Here is a 23,128-nt window from a genome sequence, read left to right as displayed (position 1 = left end):
AAATATTAAAATACCAAGCTTGCCACAGTTTCTCAGCTACTGACTCTATCTCAAAGAGAAAAACCATCAGGTCTTTTGAATCTCCCTACCCATGACTTCTCTTTGTCCAGCTGGAAACAGAAACACCTGCCCTGACGTTACTGTTCTGTCCAGCTCCTACGCCAGTTCAGCTCTTGGAGCACACCACGTGGTCCCACTGCCAGGCCTCTGCCTGTGCGGTTCCTTCCACCCGCAGCACCCTCCCCACCTGCCTTAGTCCATTCTGGCTGCTGTATCAAAACTACTATAAGCCAGGCGTGGTGGCTCACGCCTGCAATCCAAGCACTTTGGAAGGCCAAGGCAGGCAAATCACTTGAGGTCAGGACTTCGAGACCAGCCTGGGCAACACGGTGAAACCCTGTCTCTACTAAAATACAAAAATTAGCTGGGCATGGTGGTGGGCGCCTGTAATCCCAGCTACTCGGGAGGATGAGGTGGGAGAATCACTTCAACCTGCAAGGCAGAGGTTGTAGTGAGCAGAGATGCGCCACTGCACTCCAGCCTGGGTGACAGAGCAAGGCTCTGTCTCAAAACAATAACAACAACAACAAACCTACCATAGACTGACTGTTGACAAATCAACAACAGAAATTTAGTTCTCATAGTTCTGGATGCTGAGAGGTCCAAAGGTCCAAAACCAAGGCACTGGTGGACTCAGTGTTTGGAGAGGGCCTGCTTCCTGCTTCCTAGAACTGTTTTCTTGCTGGCAGGTGGGTGAGGGAGCTCCCTTACAAGCTCTCTTTTATAAGGGCACGAATTCCATCTATGAGGGTTCTGTCCTCATGACGTAGTCACCTCCCGAAGGCCACACCTCCAATACCATCATGGTTGAGATTAGGTTTCAACATGAATTTTTGGGAGACATAAACAGCCAGCCTATAGCACAACCTCAGGCCTAGATGTAGGTCTTTTTTCTTTTTTTTTTTTTTTTTTGAGACAGAGCCTCATTCTGTCGCCCAGGCTGGAGTGCAGTGGCATGATCTCAGCTCACTACAACCTCCACGTCCCAGGTTCAAGCAATTCTCCTGCCTCAGTCGCCTAAGTAGCTGGGATTACAGGCATGTGCCACCATGCCCAGCTAATTTTTGTACTTTTAATAGAGACAGGGTCTTGCTACGTTGCCCAGGCTGGTCTTGAAATCCTGGCCTCAAACGATCCAACCCCCTCAGCCTCCCAAAGTGCTGGGATTACAGGCGTGAGCCACTGTGCCTAGCCACAGTTAGGTTTTCAGACGGAACTTGGGTTCTACCAATCTGATGCCTTCACACTGGGTTTGAACTGAGAGTGGAAGAGAGTGGGGTGAGAGGCAGCAGCAGGCCAGGTCCACACTTTGTTGGGGCAGAATCTGAATGCAGAACAAATCTGGAGAGAGCAGCCAGGCTCTCAATATTGCCTTAAGGCTGGGTGCGGTGGCTCATGCCGATAATTCTAGCACTTTGCGGGGCTGAGGTGGGAGCATTGCTTGAGGCCAGGAGTTTGAGACCAATCTGGGCAACACAGCGAGATTCCATCTCTACAAAAAATGAAAAAATTATCTGGGTGTGGTGCTACACACCTGTAATCCTCGCTACTAGGAGGCTGAGGTGGAAGGATGGCTTGAACCCAGGAGTTTGAGGCTGCAGTGAGCTATAATTGCACCAATCCAGCCTTGGGTGACAGAGTGAGATCCTATCTCTTAAAACAAACAAACAAACAAAAAAACAGTCCGGGTGTGGTGGCTCACAGCCACAATCCCAGCACTTTGGGAGACCAAAGTAGGCAGATCACTTGAGTCCAGGAGTTCGAGACCAGCCCAGGTAACATAGTGAGAAACCCTGTCTCTATAGAAAGTACAAAAAATTAGCAGGGCATGGTGGTGCACCTGTAGTCTCAGCTATCTGGGAGGCTGAGGTGGGAAGATTACCTGGGCCTGGGAAGTGGAGGCTGCAATAAGCTGTGTTCACGCTACTGCACACCAGCCTGGGTGATAGAGTGAAACCCTGTCTCAGAAGAAAAAAAAGACATTTAAACAATAACACTAGATAATCAAATAGCAATTAATTATTTGTCTTATATTAATGATGGTGTTTATCCGGCACTGAATGTATAGAAAGGGTTTCTAAAATATCTCCCAATTAAAAATACTTTCAGGCCAGGTGTGGTGGCTCATGCCTGTAATTCCATCACTTTGGGAGGCTGAGGTGGGTGTATCGCTTGAGCCCAGGAGTTCAAGACCAGCCTTAGCAACATACTGAGACCCCCGTCTCTACAAAAAAATAAAATTAGACCGGTGCTGTGGCCATGCCTGTAGTCCCAGCTACTTGGGAAGCTGAGGTGGGAGGACAGCTTGAGCCCAGGTTGTAGAGGCTGCAGTGAGCAGAGGTCATGCCACTGCACTCCAGCCTGGGTGACAGTGAGACCCTGTTTCAAAAAAACAACAAAAATTTCAAAATAACTTTAATTAAATAATAGCTCTGACCTCAAGCCTTACCAATTTCATGTTGTTAGTGAGACTATTTTCCCCAACAAGGGAGGGGGATCAGAAGAGACGGTACAAACACGCTAATAATTAACCCAGGACTGCTTCTGGGAGACACACTAATAACCCAGAATAGCTCTGTTAGAGAATCACTTGTACCTTTCTTGCCCTTAGGGTTCCATTGTCCGTGATGAGCTGCATTCGTGCCTGTCTGTCCTCTGAATTCAGGTGAGCATGGAAAGATGAAGGCAGGGCCCTGACCAGCAGCTGAAATGGCAGCCGTGCAGTACACCTGAAGAGAAGTCCTCAGCTTTGACGTATTTCTCATGTAATTGGTATATTCTTTAGAAATGCTTCTACATAAGCATTTTTGCCTCAAATGGTGAAGCTCCAGAAGCCGTCGTTCTCTAACTTTTTAAAGCAGTAAGTGATGCTCCTCTGCTGCCCCCTCAAGGTTCTCAGTTTTCTCCAGAGAGAAGCTTATTTATTTATTTATTTATTTATTTATTTATTTTTGAGACAGAGTCTCGCTCTGTTGCCCAGGCTGGAATGCAGTGGTACCATCTCAGCTCACTGCAACCTCCAGTTCCCAGGGTTCAAGCAATTCACCTGCCTCAGCCTCCTGAGTAGCTGGGATTACAGGCGGATGGCACCACGCCCAGCTAATTTTTGTAGTTTTAGTAGAGATGGGGTTTCACCATGTTGGCCAGGCTGCTCTCAAACTTCTGGGCTCAAGTGATCTGCCCGCCTCAGCCTCCCGAAGTGCTGGGATTACAGGCATGAGCCACTGCGCCTGGCCAGAGAGACACATTTTTAAATAACCAAAAAGGCCATCCAAAACGCAATATGAAAACCATACATAAGCTGCTCAGAATGCAAACTATTGATAGTCTAAATTATGAAAATAACCCAGTAATAAGACTATCCACATACTGATTTTGTGGGGTGGCAATTTCCTGTCCTATGGCATAATTCAGGGATGATGAATCCTTAAAATATATAACAAAAAACACATTTTGCATGCATTTTCTGATAAAAAAGCAAAACTTTTAAAATATAATGTTATTAGGCTTTAAGATAATCACAGTATAAATCAGTCACCACAAATTCCATTTCATTACTTTACTGTGTACACCATCAACCTTTGTTAAATTTCTGTTCCAAGATAAAATAATTTCGTAGACACCGTAGACGTTAATTTTTAGAAATGGTGAAACTCTCCTTTTCTTAAGGGAATGGAGATGTGAGGTGCAAGGGCCAGGCAGGCCCGCTGCTGGCACAGCATGGCACAGGGCACCTGCCCGTGGTCCCCAGGCCTTCTGCACTCCTGCCCGCACTCAATTCCCTCAGCAACCACACCAAGGAGGTGTTCCCCCACTTCCCAATGAGCAAACTGAGGCAGAAAATGATGTTAAGTTCACTTTCCAAATCCAGAGATTTGAAAATATAGAGAATCTACATGCAATTCAAATTCAGGCTGGGGCCAGGCGCGGTGGCTCACGCCTATAATCTATAATCCTAGCACTCTGGGAGGCCGAGGTGGGCAGATAGCCTGAGCTCAGAAGTTCAAGACCAGCCTGGGCAACATGGTGAAACCCCGTCTCTACTAAAATATAAAAAATAAGCTGGGCGTGACGGCATGTGCTTGTAGTTCCAGCTACTCGGAAGGCTGAGGCAGGAGAATCACTTGAACCTGGAAGGCAGAGGTTGCAGTGAGCCAAGATTGTGTCACTGCACTCCAGCCTGGGTGACAGAGCAAGACTCCCTCTCAAAAATAAAAAAAAAGGAACAACAACAAAAGAAATGACTTTTAAGCGAGGCTGGGGTGAAGGAGAATAGTGGGGCAAATTTACCAAAAATCAATTTGCCAAAAGCCATGTTACTAAAAGATCGATTTGCCCACTATCCATGATCTGAATTTACCAAATGAACTGATTAACTAAAACTTGTTATAATGAATGCATTTCTTGAAAATATTAAATGAACATTTCCTTCTTGAATACATTGACTGTTTTCTTCTTACCAGTATGTTAAGGAATGTTTAACTTGTCAAAACCGAGGATCACAGAGTAAAAAATGTATTTTTCTTATTAATTTATTCATAAAAATATACACATCGCATACACTAAATAAATTGTTGTGTACATTTAGTATCTGTCAAGATTTAATCAGAAAAACAGAAACCATACTAGGTATTTCAAACAGGGATTTAATAGAGCAAACTGGTCATATAGATGTTAGAAGGAGGAGAGAGAGAGAGAGAAAAAAAAAAAAGAGACAACATATTCAGCCTTAAAAAGGAAGTTCTGACCCATCCTGTAACAGGATGAACCTTGAGGACATAATGCTGTGCGAAATAAGGCAGACACAAGGAGACAAATACTGTATGCTTCCACTTAACGTGAGGTATCTGGAGTAGGCAAACTCACAGAGACAAAGTAGAATGGGGGCTGCCAGGGGCCTGGGTGGAGCGGGGAGGTTACTGTTTAATGGGGAGAGTTGGCTGAGCCAGATCCTGCTTGCTGACTGAGCCTTGTTCATCCAATCCCACAGAATCATTGTATTTCTTTAAACTAAGTAGAACAAAACTTCTCAAAGATATATTTACATGGCTACCCTCTGCAAGAAAAAGGATTTCCTGAGCTTCCATCATCAGTACCATCTGCATGATTTTTGCCACAGCCTCAGAACAACTGTAACTGTTTACCTTAACATTAAAAATAAATCAACTCACTGACTTCTAGTTTTTGAAGTGTTTGAAAAGAAAATTTTAAATCATTACTACAAATGAAAAACTGGTATTTGCTTTGTTTTTGTTTTGGAGACAGTCTCACTCCGTCACCTAGGCTGGAGTGCAGTGGTACAATCATAGCTTACTATAGCCTGGAACTCCTGGGCTCAAGCAATCCTTCCACCTCAGCCTCCCAAAATGCTGGGACTACAGGGATGAGCCACCGAGCCTGACCCATTTGTCATAAATAGAAGGTGACCATAAAATAAATGTTAAAAACAGAACGTTATTAAATTTAAAAAAATATGATCGTTATAATTTACAAAAATGCACACTTGAAAATATGCTCCCCAATGAGAATAGAACTTCATAGGCTGAATTGTAGTAAACGAGACTTAGTCCAATGCCACTTAGTTTAAGATGAAATGAGGTTCTAATTCAGTATGGTGATGCTGTTTTTAACATTTTGATGATAACCAGCACCCGGCATACTAATTTATAGGTTGTCATTTATTGAAAAGGGCAAAGGGTATTTAACTTTCTTTTTTTTTTTTTGGTATTTTTTTTTTAGTAGAGACGGGGTTTCACCGTGTTAGCCAGGATGGTCTCGATCTCCTGACCTTGTGATCCACCCCCCTGGGCCTCCCAAAGTGCTGGGATTACAGGCGTGAGCCACCGCGCCCGGCCAACTTTCATCTTTAACAGGGTTAAATTTTGAGAATTCCCAGCAAAAATGATTTAACTTTTATTCTGAAAAGTCTCCTGAATATTTATAATCCTGGAGCGATAGATAAGAATTGATCATCTTTCCTTCTGGGTTTTTTTTTTTTTAAACCCTTTTCAGATAATATAGCTATGAGTGTTATAAATTTACTTACAGTAAGTTTCAAAAACTTCTTTTATTGTAGAGATATTTTAGAGGCAAAAAATACATGTAGTTAATCATTGTTGACTTTTTTTTTTTTGAGACGGAGTCTCGCTCTGTCGCCCAGGCTGGAGTGCAGCGGCGCGATCTCGGCTCACTGCAAGCTCCGCCTCTCGGGTTCATGCCATTCTCCTGCCTCAGTCTCCAGAGTAGCTGGGATTACAAGTGCCCGCCACCACGCCCGGCTAATTTTTTTGTATTTTTAGTAGAGATGAGGTTTCACTGTGTTAGCCAGGATGGTCCCGATCTCCTGACCTTGTGATCCGCCCACCTTGGCCTCCCAAAGTGCTGGGATTACAGGCGTGAGCCACCGCGCCCGGCCTCACTGTTGACTTATATAATGTTTGGTTAAAGAATTCAGGTTGGGTTACCAGGTGGGCAGGTGGTTTCTTAGAATAGTTCCTACCCATCAGAAAGACATGTAGGCATTTCATTCATTTGCTTCCAGAAGGAGGTTATGAATTACATTAAGCAAAAAGGTTCTGTCAGGATCAAGTTTCTGGACTTTTCCTTTATAAGAGGAAGAAGCTGGGTGGGGATGGCTGAGGAGTAAGAGAAGAGACTTTTCACTGAATAATAATGTTTTAAAAGTCTTGAATTTTGAACTATGTACAGGTGGCCTATTGGGTAAAAAAGTAAAACAATTGGAAAAAAAAAAAAAACCCACAAACCGGCAGGGTACAGTGGCTCACGCCTGTAATCCCAGCACTTTGGGAGGCCGAGGTGGGTGGATTGCCTGAGCTCAGGAGTTTGAAACCAGTCTTGGCAACATGACAAAACTCCATCCTTACTAAAAATACAAAAAATTAGCCAGGCGTGGTGGCGGGCGCCTGTAATCCCAGCTACTCAGGAGGCTGAGGCAGGAGAATCGCTTGAACCCGGGAGGCGGAGGTTGCAGTGAGCCGAGATGGTGCCACTGGTGCCACTGTACTCTAGCCCGGGCAACAAAGAAGACTCTGTCTCAAACAAAACAAAACAAAACAAAAACAAAAACAAAACCCACAAACCAACCAATTACCGCTCTCTAGAATTTGTCTTAAAATACTGATGTATAGGCTGGTACAGTGGCTCATGCCTGTAGTCCCAGGACTTCGGGAGGCTGAGGTGGGAGGATCTCTTGAGGCTAGCAGTTTGAAACCTGCCTGGGCAACAAAGTAACACACTGTCTCTACCAAAGTGTGTGTGTGTGTGTGTGTGTGTGTGTGTGTGTGTGTGTGTGTGTGTGTGACAGAGAGACAGAGAAAGAAAGAGAATACCCCTACAGTTTATAACATGAAAACAAAAGGAAGATGCATTCCTTCTCTAGACACCCCTACCAGTGGATTTGAGAAATCTTTTCTCATCTGTTCTCAAGTGATTACAATATTTCCTGCAAAATTTTCAGATGAGTTTAGACGTGGAAAGCTCAGATTTCCAGCAGGTTCTCAATCTTGGTTGGCTTTGAGAATGTTCGAATATTGGGGGCTGGTCCCTGGGATCTAAGCATAGCTGTCACTGTAGCCACTGCCAGTGCTGAGCAGGCACTGCCCTGAGCACGTCAGTTACATCCTTCCATTTAATTCTCACCAGCACCCTCCACCACACATGTAGCAGAGGAAACCAGAGGGACGCCCAGAAGACACTATTTACAAAGAATGCATTCTCTTCTGTATCACTCCCTCGCTGAAGGCAGTGCTGCTAGGACAGCATGTTTTCAAGGGAAACAGGCCTGAGGAAGGGGAAATGTTTTCCTGGTGCCATAAAGCGTAAGCAAGGATCAGGAAAACAGCACCTTACCTGAAGGCCGAGGCAGCAGCTCTGGAAGCAGCAGAAACCTGCGGGTGCAGTCTCCATCGGGCGGCAGTCTGTTGGGGAGTTTGGGCGGGAGAGGCTTCAAGTAATGAGTTGGATGACGGGGGATGGAATCAGCCCTGCTTCTGGGAATAGCCTCTTGGTGTTTCCCACTGCATGGGCGGATTGCTGGGGAAAGACAGCAGCTTTGGGCGAGTGGCCGTTCTGAAGGACAGCGAGGGCCCCTCACACACTGTGCCACTAAAGTAACTGGACAGATGATTGCAGCCCCAACAACACGGTCCCAAGACTCTTGAGGATCATATCCCTGGAGCAAAGGGCAATCCATTCTATGAAACAGACAGCTTTGGAGTATCCTCAGATCCTCCACAAGGCCTGTCTTGGGATCCTTTGTCATTGCCGCTCGGGCCAGTCATTGCACTAAAGACCTGACTGCAGTCATCGTCTCTGCCCATCACCAGTCTCCACATTAGTGTTGCTGTTTCGTATTTTCACTCTGCTTGAAATATCAGCTACAATGTGAGCCTCTGTCTTCTGGGTACTGACCATTTGTAGTAATGGCAGGCTTTTCCCGTGAGAACCAATTGAAGAACACTCAAGATAGTGACGGGCTATATTTTTCTTCAAACACAACTATCTTCTTTGACCCTTCAGCAATCAACTGTAGATTCTTTTTTAAATTAGAAAATGCAATAGGGTCCTAACTGCTTAAATATTTTCACTTTCAGCCGGGCACGGTGGCTCACGCCTGTAATCCCAGCACTTTGGGAGGCCGAGGCGGGCGGATCACGAGGTCAGCAGATCGAGACCATCCTGGCTAACACAGTGAAACCCGTCTCTACTAAAAAATGCAAAAAATTAGCTGGGCGTGGTGGCGGGCGCCTGTAGTCCCAGCTACTCGGGAGGCTAAGGCAGGAGAATGGCGTGAACCCGGGAGGCAGAGCTTGCAGTGAGCTGGTATCACGCCACTGCACTCCAGCCTGGGAGACAGAGCGAGACTCCGTCTCAAAAAAAAAAGAAAAAAAAAATTTTCACTTTCAATATTTCCTAATCAGAAGGGACTTTATTTTATTGGCTTTTTTTTTTTTTTTTTTTTTTTGAGACAGGGTCTCACTCTGTTACCCAAGCTGGAATGCAGTGATGCAATCATGGCTCACTGCAGCTTCAGCCTCCTAGGCTGAAGCTATCCTCCCACCTTAGCCTCCCAAGTAGCTGGGACTACACACCTGAACCACCATGCCTATTTTTTTGCATTTTTAGTAGAGATGGGGTTTCTCCATGTTGCCTAGGCTGGTCTTGAACTCCTGGGCTCAAACGATTCACCTACCTCAGCTTCCCAAAATGTTGCGATTACAGGTGTGAGCCCAGCCTCAATGGCTAAATTCTTTTTTTTTGTTTTGAGATGGGGTCTCGCTCTGTTGTCCAGGCTGGAGTGCAGTGGTGTGATCTTGGCTCACTGCAACCTCCGCCTCCCAGGTTCAAGAAATTCTCCTGCCTTGGCCTCCCGAGTAGCGGGACTACAGGTGCCTGCCACTGCACCTGGCTAATTTTTTTATTTTTAGTAGAGATGGGGTTTCACCATATTGGCCAGGCTGGTCTCAAACTCTTGACCTTGTGATCCACCCACCTTGGTCTCCCAATGTGCTGGGATTATAGGTGTTAGCCACTGTGCCGGCTGGCTAAATTCTTAAAACTAGATAAAACATGCCAGTTAATCCCTAAATCATAGAAGGTTTGAGAAAATTCAGGAGTGTGATTAAGCAGCAACAGCACACTTGGGACAGAAACAGACACACCAAAAAAGATCACACACCCCATTAGGAGAGTTCTAGGAAGGATGAAACAAGACAGTAACTGCTTTGGGGTTTGGGGCCAACTTTCTAAATGGCTACCGATAATCTGGCAGGTTCTTTCTTCATTGCCAACCCAATTGTCAGTTGACTGAAAGGGGACTATCTCACAGCAATACTGCCCCTAGGAAGGATCTGGGGTTGGGTGTAAGGCAGTTTGGGAGATCAAAACTTCCTTGTTTGCCTGTCTGGCTCCCTCACCGTCCAAAGTAGCACATACGGTGACCTGTCTGGTCACAAATGCCACACTCTGGGTCACCTCTGCAGCAGCCCAAGAACAACCAACTGCGAGTAGCAAGGCTGGAAAATGCATCACCTAGGGAGGGATTTCTCAATGACCAGGAGCATGTGTATTTTTATCTTTGGTGCAGTTTGCTATAATGCTGAAATTGAAGCAGCTCAACGCACATCCTATTTGCAATATTAAGTGAATTTACTTTGATTTCTTCATCAAAGGGTACACCCAGTGCACCCTTTACTTCTCCTTAATGATGTGCCCCCTGTAGCAGAGACCATGTGTTTTACTCAGCCCTTTATCATGCAAGCCTAACACAGTTTTGGTCACATAGCTTAACAAAAGTCAATCAAATTCTTGGTTAGCAAGTACTTCCATTTTCCATGGTTTGCATGTTTTATGACATAGGTAACTAATTTGAAAACTGTCAGAATCAAAATGGAGTCACTAGGCCAGACTCGGTGGCTCACCCTGTACTCCTAGCACTTTGGGAGGCCGAGGTGGGTGGATCACCTGAGGTTGGAAGTTCAAGATCAGCCTGGCCATCAGAGTGAAGCCCCATCTCTACTAAAAATACAAAAATCAGCCAGGCATGGCGGTACATGCCTGTAATCCCAGCTACTCAGGAGGCTGGGGCAGGAGAATCGCTTGAACCTGGGAGGTGGGGGTTGCAGTGAGCCAAGATCGTGCCATTGCACTCCGGGCTGGGTGACAGAGCAAGACTCCTCAAAAAAAAAAAAAAAAAAAAAAAAAAAAAGAAATCACTAATGTTAAGAACACCCAGACAAACAGCTGGAGAAGGTCATAAAGAGAGGGTTCTCATATTTGTATGCATGACAAATATCACAAAAATCATGACTTTGCACAAAGGCCATTGCAATCTCACAAAAAATACTTCTGCAAGCACACACATCCAGCTGTTTGTCAACCTTGGACTGACATCACCCTTGTTACTGACCTGTGCAGTCAGGGATAATTATCTCAAAACAATGATGTAATCCTCATTTCTTCCTTTATAAACCTTTCTCTTCTCGCCTGTAATCTCAGCACTTTGGGAAGCTGAAGCAGGAAGACTACTTAAGCCTAGGAGTTCAAGAGCAGTCTGGGTAACACAGGAACACTCTGTCATCACAAAAGTAAACAAAACCAAAAAAAACCCCACAAAGTTTTCTTCCTGAATATACTCATCACCTATGATGGCATGCACATTCCCATTGCAATGCTCTACTCCCAAATAAACATCTTTTCTTCTTAGGGATCCTCTTTTAGGTTGACACTAACAACAAGAAATGTTATCCAAATGTACTTCCATCTCTTCAGCATGTGTACTCATAATAGCAAATCTACAATGCTAGGCACTGCTCTAGGTGCTTATACATATATTAAGCCTTACAACAACCCTGTGTGGTAGCTGTTAACTTTGTTTTACATAAGAGATTAAGGAGCTCCCACAAGGGGCCACAGCCAGGCAGGAAGTGTGACCCAGGGGGCAAAGCCTTCCAGCTGTCTACTCCTGTACAATGGCCTCGACAGTGATCTCATCCTACATAGATGCCAGATCCATGTCAGCATGGGGGCAAAAGTCCCTGGTGACCTACAGTTCAGTGCACTGAACAAACCAGCTCTTGCAGCAAACTGTCTGAATGTCTTCTCCAAACAGGGACAGACTGCTGCTTTTTAGGGTGGAGCTCCAGATGAGGCAATGGGTGCCTTTAGGGCCATGTCTTATGCAGATCAGGCATCTTCAAACACCACAATCACAGTGTCAAGAAAGTAAAATAGTCCACACACACATTTATGGTACAACTTCACTGACTTTGCAAAGTTTCCCAGTATTTTTCACAACTTTCTAGGCTTCCTCCCAATGCCAAGGCTGATTAGAGAATTTGAAGAAAAAAAAAAAAAAGCTTGCAGCCGGGTGCCCTGGCTCACACCTGTAATCCCATCACTTTAGGGGGCTGAGGCAGGCAGATCACGAGGTCAAGAGACAGAGACCGTTTTCGCCGACATGGTGAAACCCTGTCTCTAAGAAAAATACAAAGATTAGCTGGACATGGTGGCTCACGCCTGTAGTCCCAGCTACTCAGGAAGCTGTGGCACGAGAATCACTTGAACCTGGGAGGTGGAGGTTGCAGTGATCGGAGATCGTGCCACTGCACTCCAGCCTGGCAACAGAGGGAGACTCCATCTCAAAAAAAAAAGTGCCTGAATTATCTGGAAGTATTAATAGAACTGAGGTGTAATTCTGATAGCCCATGCTTAATGTGCCTGGCTTCTAAATCCGTTTCAATCCTCTATAAGGTATGACTATTATTGTTCCCATTTTATAGAGAAGGAAACTAAGGCATACAGAGTTTAGGTAAGCTGAGTACATGGCAGACTGGGATTTTTTAACCGACGCAGTGATTTTATTCAGAGGTCAGCAGCTATGGCTAGCCTGTCTTGGTCAAGTTTCACTGGGATACAGCCAAACCCAATTGTTTACTATGGTCCACGGCTGCTTTCACACTGCAATGGCTATGCAATGGCTAAGTGGTTTGTGAGACCCTATGGCTCGCAAACACATACTGTTCAGTGATGAGCGCTAAAATATTTACTATCTCGAACTTAGAGAACACATTTGCCAACCTCTGGTCATAAGCACATAGCACCATGATCTTTTAAGGTGTACCTTAAGATCACAGGAGCAAGTTGTCGGGCTGATCCAAACTCTTACATTTTCTACCCATGTGTTACAAAACTTCTAAGGAAACAGGGGAACTAATTTCTGATTCATACCAAGTGGCACTATTCTGGTTTCCATTACAATCTGAATGCTAGTCAAGAGGACAGAAATGATAGATCAAGAGAAAATACACAATGAAAGATCCTGAATTATGAAATAACACATTTCAGAATTATACTCTGCTGCTTTAGTGGAATTTAGAAAAAAAATTTTGTAATGTTTTACCAAAAAATTATTGTACCACTTCTGGATTCATTTTGAGAAGTAATTTAGCTACAATTTATCTTTGAAATGTTTGTATTCATCCATTCAAATATAATAAATACATAGAAATAATCAACCCAAATGTTGTCTGGCATACACTGGAAGGATTACAGCTGTGTGGGGAAAAACGGTGCAAGTCTAGGGTAGGATGTTGTTAGAATTAACCCCTACTCCCCGGCATCACCCTTCAGAAGTTCCAAGTGCTGGAAGTAAATATCCAAGCTTCCTCCCAAGTGTGATGTGCATACATTGCGGGTCATTCATTTTCTTCTTCTAAAATAGTGGTACTCATACTTTTAGGGCTGAGAAAGAAAATCTGCTTAGGAATAGCAAACATGGCATGTTTTGGCTGTTAATCTGTGGCAAAGAAGGTTAAGAGAAGCAAAGTAATTTTCTTTTTTTTTTTTTTTTTAATTTTTATTTGAGATGGGAGTCTCACCCAGTTGCCCAGGCTGGAGTGCAGTGGCACAATCTTGGCTCACTGCACGCCTCCCAGGTTCAAGTGATTCTCCTGCCTCAGCCTACCGAGTACCTGGGATTACAGGCACCTGCCACCACACCAGGCTACTTTTTGTATTTTTAGTAGAGATGGGGTTTCACCATGTTGGCCAGGCTGGTCTCCAACTCCTGACCTCAGGTGATCCACCTGCCTTGGCCTCCCAAAGTGCTGGGATTACAGGTGTGAGCCACCGACCCCGGCCCGCAAGGTGATTTCTGTGCAACACAGAAAACTGATGCAACAATACTCCTAGGCAGAATGAAGCAATTAAGTAAAACATTTACCTAGCTCCTGAGCCTTTCAAGTTGCTTAAACAGGCACCCACTCAAAAGATTAGATTATAAAAATATAATGCTTGCAAGACTGTAAGTAAGCTCCCCCCTTTTTTATCATCAGACCAGGTGCACCAAGACCATTTATTTGGTTATGTCTTTACTGATGGTTCTGTCAAACTATAACTCCAGAATTATAAGGTTGCCTCTGATTACAGAAGTGTCAAATTAGCTTTAAGACAATTTTACTTTTCTTTAAAGATACAGCATTTTAAAAATACTCCAAATTGAGTTATGCGAAAGATTCTAACACTTGTGCGTGTAACTTGTTACAAAATTCCCAGAAAATCTAAGAGCCACACACATTTTTTTCCCTCCAGAAACAGCTTGCATTTATAAACAATATATATCACTTGCTGACAACAAGACCCCTAAATTTGGTACAAAAGCCAAGAAAAAAACTCCACGAATTTTCATCTTGCATAGACAGAATGAGGTATTAAAAATGCTTCTCCAGGTCCTTTCAAAGAATTGTTAGTTCATGGTACATCTTGCAGTTAGTTCTGAGCTCTGGATTTCAGAATCATGTCACACTAACAGCATTTACTACCAACCTTCCCTATTAACTTGATTCAACTACAATTACCTCTTTGCTTTTCTGCTTTTATCAAGGAGGATGTTGCCAGTCTGCATCGAACAAAGCACTTCTTTCAGAGCTCTTAGAACCTTGCTCTAAAGTCCATCTCAGGTGTTAGCGGTATCTGACAATACCACTAGTGTTTAAACTGGAAGGTAGGAAGTTCTTGCTCTCAAAGCACTTAGCACGGTGCCCAGCAAACACCAGCTTCTCCCAAACACATCCTCTGACCACACTGTCATCTCAACTCCTGCAGGTATGCCATGTTTTCAACATGTTTCTTTTCTCAAAGTGTAGTAATAAAGTGTAGTCATAATTTAAATTTAAAAAACCTACATTGCTCTAGCTGACTGGCATCAGTACATGAATTGGCTTTGCAGATGCTACATAAGAAAGCAGAAATGGGTTGTCTTGACACATTTTTTACTCCAATTCCCATCTTTTTCTCCCAAGGAATACAGGCTATAAAGCTCCAAATATTACCACACACATTACAAGAGCCCACAGGTATCCATCCACTGAAACCAAGGACTGCGCAGGTGAAGTCATTTAATATTTTGTTTTGCTAGATTCGGAAGCCTCCAGGCAATGGTGTTGTGCTGCAAACGGAAAATATATTTGAAGGGCATCTGCTAACAAGTAAACCATCTGTATGTAATCCATTCTATTTTCTATTCCATTTCAGATTTAGTTTTAATAAAGTAATACAAATCATTTAAAGAAAAAACCTTTAATTTAAAATTCTGATCTATGCATAAAATTCATTTTTATATCACGGTTAAATTTAGTACAAACTATAAAAATGTTAACACTGAAGTTTTCAACAGAAGTCTATTAAGATGCCTTAGAAAAATTAAACAACAGCAAGTCATTTACTGCTATGAGGTTAATACATAAAGAAACATTCACACATTTTACTGAAATTTTCAGCAAATAACTTTAGCCGTAATACTTATAAGTTCAAAAGTTGTGTGTGGCTCTACAGCAATTATAATTTGCAATGAAAACACTAAGCCAAATCTTTTTGAGCTAATCAGAACAATCCTAGCTACAAAATTGGCTGAAATTTGCAAACCTTAAAAAGAACACCAATTGTGAATGGAATAGGTATCATAACTTAGCTTACAGTGGAAGATGGTAAAAACTCAATGCTTAAGTCTGAATTGCACAAGGAAAATATTAGGGGAAAAAACACTCAGCTATTACTGATAGCTATTACTTTAAAAAAATATTAGATCATTCTTATAGTAAAAACATGAAATGAATTCAAGCCAGACAGTAGAGTTTTTACACAAGCCTCTTTTGTATTCAATGTTGTTTATTGAGGAGTGAATAAGAGACTACTGCCAGACATGCCAATGACACTTCACATTCAAGGGCTGGAAGCTGGAAAGCTTCCCGACTGAGTCACTGTATAAGCCTTCTGGGAAAAAGAACCAAAGTGACATCAAATATGCCATCTTCATGCTGCTTGTCTGTCATCAGTTTTTTTCAACTTTTAGGTCTAGTGGTTTGCTGGGTAGTAGGCTTCTTTCTACCCTACAGAAAGACTCACACTCCAATTAACAATGAACACTGAGTGCAGAGCAATCTGTGTGAACACACATCTACGCTGAGTAACTGTTCTTAAAGCTGTTTTTCCTTAAATTTCCTTATGTCTAACGAGAAAAATTAATTTGATTTCCCTTTCCCCTTCAGGTGGGTGGGTTATACCAATAGAAAAATACTCTTCAGTGCTACTGCAGGGCTTCCAGGAACTCCTTCACTGGTCTGGTAGAAATCCATGGAAACTCCATTCTGCAACACAGCGCTGCTCTTCCTGCTCATGGCTCTCCAGAATGGCCTACACACACCACTACCACTCTCTTTTGCTCAAAAACAAAACAAAGAAACCTAAACGAAAGGGTAAGCGTTTATTTGGAGTTAGTTTTCTGGTGGGTGACATTAAGGCCCTTCACGCAGAGTTCAGGAGCTCCTGAATGGCGGCCTGCTGCTCAGGACTGAGCTGTGCTATGCACTCAGTCCACAGTCCTCCAGAAGTCTAGGGAAAGAAACATGTTCACAGACTTAGACATGGCAAAATGCTCATTTGGAAGGATTTTAATCATCATCATACGTAGACTGTAATAATGCCAAAATACCTTCTTCCTAGGTAGTTTATTTTGATGAGTATCATTGCAAAAGCAAGCAATCTGTTCATTTTTTTTAAAGTTCATTTCATTTACAGTAAGGTTTCTTCATTTTTGCATTGATAAAGCTACACAAAGCAGGTAACATCTTAAAGTAACCCATATACCACATGAATATAGGAAGTAAAAATCATCTATAAAGTTTCTTGGCAGGTGCCAAGTTATTATTAAATCTCAGTTTTTTTTCTTCAGATAGGCAGAAAAACTACACGTAATAAGCTTGTGTTAAGCACCAACTGGTACGCTCAAAATGTCCTAAGATGAAGGTTTTAATTCTAATAAATAATAAGAACATATGAATGGATTACATTAAGTATAACCCATTTGAGGCTTACAAACAAGAGGCTATGATAATATAAAAATAAAATTCCCTTAGCTATTAGATTTCTAGTTTCTTCTCATAGAGGAATATAAAGACAAAAAGGCTTTATCTCCCCTTTCCCAATTCAACCAAATCAGCTTACCTGTACTTGGCGAACGACATTGGCCAGACGTTTGGCACAAGGATCTTCATGTTTAATTGCCTCGTGCATTTCTCCTTCCGCAATTATACTAAATATTTTGGGCAGATTGGTATTGTTTGGGCCAAGAACAATTGGATGATTACTGACAAACGAGAAGAAAACCTTAGTAAGTGAAATTTATAAGGAGAAATATGATTATGTGTTCACTAAGAAAACCAGCCATTCTTACATATGAACTCTTTAGTTTCTTCCTAAATAAGAAAAAAAAAAAAAAATACTGGACTCATCTCTCAGGACTGTTTTAAGGGCCAAACACAACAGAATGCTCCAAATACCTTATAAATAATTTGTGATGTCTTAAAAAAATGTATTGTATTACTAAGAATAAGTTTCTTAACACAAATTTTGCTACTACAAAATTGCTTCTAAAATAACTCTGAAGTTCAAAACAATTATATAAACATTTCAAGAATAAACTGGGAAATAAACTCAGGCAAGTTTAACAGGAAAAAACCTAACAGTGAATTTAAGAATTCTAGTCTTTGTCACTAAGAGAATTTCAGAGTAGTCGTTTTCAAGGGAGATGATCAAATAGCATGATTAAGACCTGGTCATTTCAGATGCAGGAGCAGGTCAGGAGCACGTAGTCTGCAGGATGGCTGTTACATTCCTTAATGATGTACTCAGTGGAAGACTCAAACCCATTTCTTATGTGAACCTGAACTTAAAACAAGCATGGAGAATATGCCTGTTGGCTTATTGCTACAAACTCCACTGGTTGTAGCCCTTAAATTTATTCATAACCTAAAAATAACAATCAATAGTGACAGAGCTTAGATCTGATTATATTTGGGGGGCACTTGAACTTAGAAAACAGACACTAAACAACATGCCCTTAGGCCAGGTTTGGTGGCTCATGCCTGTAATCCCAGCACTTTGGGAGGATATCTTGAGGCCAAGAGTTTGAGACCTGCCTGGGCAAAACAGTTAAGACCTTGTCACTACCAAAACAATTTAAAAATACAGAAATAAATAATTAAAGTGCCTCATCTGTTGAATCTAATTTCATAAAGAATAACTCAAAATTAGACCTTATTATAAGGGCAATGTTAACCGTGATATGGTTTCTTAATATGACTTATAAAGACAGCACTATTATAAACCTATCCAACTGAGGTCTGTGCAGAGATCATCGGTTAAACCTTAAAAGACTGATGTTAAGCAAGAAAAATCAGGAAGCACTGTGGAGGGGAAGGAAATAAGGTCACAGTCTGCTTTCTTACCTTTCAATCAGGTCACACAGATAATTGAAAGTCTGAACAGCTTCTTCTTTATCTTCATGTAGTGGAAGCCAAGACAACCAGTGTGGAAGGACCTCTTCAACATTTACACAGTCAGGCTTGAACTTCATGATTTTCCCTACTGCTGAGATGCAGTTCTCTGTAGCATTGACATTTTCTTTGGTCTTAGAATCCGCAGACTGAATAACTCTTACCAGCAGGGGAAGTGCTTCTAAAATAAGCATTTCAAAGAAGTTCAGCTAAAACCTCACATTTTCATGCAAATGAATATACATATTTTTGTTTTTGGTCCAGATATTGATTATGGTAAAGAAATGTTAAAATGTATGGGAAGTGTTGTCTTCTTGGCTATGTCATTACAGAATGGTAACAGGGGGGACTGCCACAGCATGGACAGGAGCACTAGTCCTCTACTAACTTAAAGACCCAGAGAGATTAGTGGCCTCCAGATTTATAGTACTCACCACATCACGAGAGGGTACTTCAGCTTTAAAAGCTGCTTAACTATATTCCCCAATAAGTTTTAAAAGTCCTATTCTGCCGGGCATGGTGGCTCATGCCTCTAATTCCAGCACTTTGGGAGGTTGAGGTGGGCTGGTCATGAGGTCAGGAGATCGAGACCATCCTGGCTAACACAGTGAAACCCCGTCTCTACTAAAAACAGAAAACATTAGCCAGCTGTGGTGGCAGGCGCCTGTGGTCCCAGCTACTCGGGAGGCTGAAGCAGGAGAACTGCTTGAACCCGGGAGGCAGAGGTTGCAGTGAGCCAAGATTGCGCCACTGCACTCCAGGCTGGATGACAGAGCAAGACTCCGTCTCAATTAAAAAAAAAAAAAAAAAAAAAAAAAAAAAATTCCTATTCTAAGGCAATTGTATATCACCAAAACGCAAAGAGAAATGCACCCCGTAAGGCTGGGGGCAGGGGATGCCTTTGATTCTATTTCTATGAGAATAAATCATATCTTTTTATCATCTAAAATCCTAAATGCTACAGATGAGATGTTTGAAAACAGACTACAGCAGAAATAGGCAAATAATGTTTGGGAGTGTGGTAAAGAGTAAAGCAGGGATACACAGAATGTCTGGTATGCACGTAACTGAATAAGCAAAGGTACCTGTACAAAAAGGGCGATAATTATCTCCACCATACTGTGCCATGACTCCCAGGCCATATGCAGCTGCTTGCCTGACTTCTGGGCTGTTGTCACATACATATTGGAGCATTGGTCTTAAGAAATATTCTGCATATTTAAATGAGGCTGGACTACAGTGTTCTATGACATCATCAAAGATGCATAATCCCCATTGTCTGTCTGGCCATGGTCTATGTGGACACTACAAAAGAAATTCTCTTTTAAGCTTCAAATACTGGTGTACATAAAGAATGTAAAGAAATATTCACTATAGACTATCTGCTTACATTGATATTCCTGATATAGGCAAAAGAAAAAAGAAAACATAGTAACAACCACTTCTTGTGACCAATGATATTCAATCAAATACACAGATTTAATAAAATTTAGGTTTCAAAGACATGTGTGATTTGTTACAGAACTCTACAATCTGACACTATCACACAGAAGAACTGACAGTGGCAGCATTCTATATAAATCTACTTTGTAAAAAAGACAATGGTAATGCTACATTAAAAAAATACAATAATAAAAGCTGCAAAGATCTTAACATATAGCATTTATTCAACAGGCTAAGTCATGTGTGCCTGAATCTTTTTAAAAATGTAATGCACTACTTAATAAAATGCAAAATTGAAAGCCAAAAAGAAAAATTCCAAACATCTAATGACAGCTGCTAATTTATAATATATTTTTAAAAAACCCAATACACGGCTGGGTGCGGTGGCTCACGCCTATAATCCCAGCACTTTGGGAGGCCGAGGCGGGCGGATCACAAGGTCAGGAGTTTGAGACCGGTCTGGCCGATACAATGAAACCCCGTCTCTACTAAAAACCCAACAAAAAAACACAACTAAAGATACAAAAAAAAACCCCCAAAAAACTGAATAGGCCATTATATGATGTGTTGATGTAGGCCCATAAATGGAAACACATGTATCTACTACTGTGATGGGGGGTATTAATAGTGCTGAGGCCATACATGCACGGGGGCACAGGCACGTGGGAAATCTCTGTACCTCCTGTTCAATTTGGTTGTAAATCTAAAACTGCTTTAAAATAGGAAGTCTAGAGGTAGGAGCAGTGGCTCATGCCTACAATCCTAGCACTTCGGGAGGCCAAGGCGGGTGGATCACGAGGTCAGGAGTTGGAGACCAGCCTGGTCAACATGGTGAAACCCCACCTCTACTAAAAATACAAAAAATTCGCTGGGCGTGGTGGCGTGCGCCTGTAATCCCAGCTACTCGGGAGGTGGAGGCAGGAGAATTGCTTGAACCCAGAAGTCGGAGGCTGCAGTGAGCCGAGATCGCGCCACTGCACTCCAGCCTGGGTGACAGAGCAAGACTCTATCTTGAGAAAAACAAATAAACAAAAGTCTATAAAACATTTTTTAAAACATCAAATATATGGGTGAGAGAACGTTAAAAAAAAAAAAAATATATATATATATATATATATATATAAAAGAGCCCATTATCCATAATCCATGATTGCTGGTAGTATATAACAAAGATAATTGAATTATCTATGGTCCACTAAAAAAGAAGTAACCATTCTGTTTCCTTTTATTAATTTAGGAGGGCATATATAATCTGAAATAATAAAAAAAAATCACTTGTATGTCTTTCAGATGTGTTAGAACTGAATTGGCCTATGGAAAACTAAGTTAGGAATCTTCAAGCATACAGTGAATGAGAAAATATCCAGGGTAATGCAGTCAACTTGATAAAATCAAAGATGTACAATGGAAACAATCATTTCTGAGACCCATTTTAACTTCAAGCATTAGATTTTATGCTGCAATGAAAACAATTCTAGGTTAACTATCCAAAACAACTACTAGGAAAGGTAACACTTACAATGAGGTTGACAATTAACGGAAGCAGCTGTTCAAACCATGGTAATACCTTTTCTTTGTAGCTACTGAATATTGAATGTAAAATATCTGACACTTTGGTCAGAATATAAACATCATTATCATCCTAAAAAAAAAAACACACACACACATACACACCCATATGGATTAAAAAGTATATTTTCTATTATCAATAGTAACATTTATAAAAACTTTAAAAAATGCAGAAAATCAATTTCTCATTCCTGTATTAAGGGTAAATCAAGAGCCTAGAGACTGAAGTCAAGGGTGGGTTATCATGTCTCTTACTAATCAAAGGCCAGTCTTACTTGGAAAGACAAAGGTGTGTGGCAAGAACTATTTACTGCAAAGATTTTCCTCAGAACATAATTAAAATAGATGGGTTGAAAAATTATCTCTAATTTCTACATTCTGAAATGAAGGTGTTTTTACTATTTTTACTTTGTTTTCAGCAGAATAATCCTCATTTCGGGGTGGATGGTGGGGAGAATAGGGTCTCGCTGTTAGTGGCAATTTGGGCCTACAGGCATGTGGGCACCTTCAGGAAGCTGGTACCACCTACATGGTAGCACTGGCCCACCAAGCGGCCACAGATGAGATGCTGGACTCTAAACACACAATGAAGTATGCTTGACAGTCCTAGGTGGTTTGATGACAGAACTAAGTAACCTGGTGAAAAAGGCCCCAGATGGTCAATAGTGTGACTATGGGCAATCATTTCACACGAGAATTTTAGGTTACTCATCTTTAAAACAGTGAAAGCACCACAAAATACAAATGGTTGTTGTGAGCAGTATGTAAATGAACTAGGAAAACCTCAAGGTGTTTTGCTGAGTGAGGTATTACAACAAAATGCACATAGCACCAAAAGACATATCAGTTTAATTTCAAATTACTCATTCATAAATTAAGAGGGGAAATATATCCAACTCCTCCGCTAAAGACTGATAATTACATCAGAATGACAAGTCACATAAATCAGAAACTGAGGCATTTACAAGTCTTTCAGATGCAAGTGGTCATGGAAGTAAGTTCCAAAGGGAAAAATTTACCTCATCTTGTAGTGACTCTTCGACCTGTTCATCATAGTCTTCATCTTGTCTTTTAACTAAAACACACCCAAATAAATGTTTTTAAATGATTACCAAAATGGTCAAGGATTGTATTCAGAAATAAAACCATGGAAAACTTACCTTGTCGTAATTCTTGATTTTTAAAATGTTCTTCAAGCTTTGCTTTCAATATACCTCCCAGTTCTTCAAAGTGTTCATTATTAAGGCATCCATCTCCCATTACTTCAATGCACTAATGAGGTTGAGAAAAGAAAACAATCCATAAGATTAGGGGTTTTGAGAGTCTAAAGTTAAACTCCACTAAGAATCATACGGAAAAATGAACACAGTTCAGTGTCCTGGAAGATTAGTTATTTACATATGCTTAGCTTGTATTTGTTAGAATGACAGCATTGTAGAGATTGGAGTTAGAAAAAACATTTTCTTTTAAACATTACTGAGCACACCTAGGTGCCAGGCATCATGCCAGGTACTGAGGATTCAAAGATGGCACACACACATGCATACACACACATCAGCTCCTAAGGAACACAACTGCTATATCCATACTTTGTACACACAATATACAAGAACACTGAAGGAAGGGTATTAGAGGTAGAAGAAATAATACAGGCAAAGGTATGGAAGCATGCTTTCTTCGGAAAAACAGAAGGAATTCTGAATTAC

At 41.7% G+C, this 23,128-nt stretch overlaps 1 protein-coding gene across 1 annotated transcript in view; it reads right to left on the bottom strand.

Annotated features, from left to right (window-relative positions):
- Window positions 1–16,320: 16,320 nt before the first annotated feature.
- The window catches only part of IPO5 (importin 5), a 45,456-nt gene continuing 38,648 nt past the window's right edge, over window positions 16,321–23,128 (bottom strand). Inside the window, exons 20-26 of the mRNA XM_007960721.3 lie at window positions 22,583–22,694; window positions 22,442–22,497; window positions 21,373–21,495; window positions 19,496–19,715; window positions 18,363–18,591; window positions 17,080–17,221; window positions 16,321–16,467 (exon numbers count right to left, since the gene is read on the bottom strand). Coding sequence (XP_007958912.1) covers window positions 16,381–16,467; window positions 17,080–17,221; window positions 18,363–18,591; window positions 19,496–19,715; window positions 21,373–21,495; window positions 22,442–22,497; window positions 22,583–22,694 — 969 coding nt within the window. The 3' untranslated portion in view covers window positions 16,321–16,380. The remainder of the gene's footprint in view (window positions 16,468–17,079; window positions 17,222–18,362; window positions 18,592–19,495; window positions 19,716–21,372; window positions 21,496–22,441; window positions 22,498–22,582; window positions 22,695–23,128) is intronic.

The sequence above is a fragment of the Chlorocebus sabaeus genome, chromosome 3, assembly GCF_047675955.1.
Source record: "Chlorocebus sabaeus isolate Y175 chromosome 3, mChlSab1.0.hap1, whole genome shotgun sequence".
Lineage (NCBI taxonomy): Eukaryota > Metazoa > Chordata > Mammalia > Primates > Cercopithecidae > Chlorocebus > Chlorocebus sabaeus.
The sequence above is the reverse complement of the archived record's forward strand: the minus strand, read 5'-3'. Positions and strand labels throughout refer to the sequence as shown.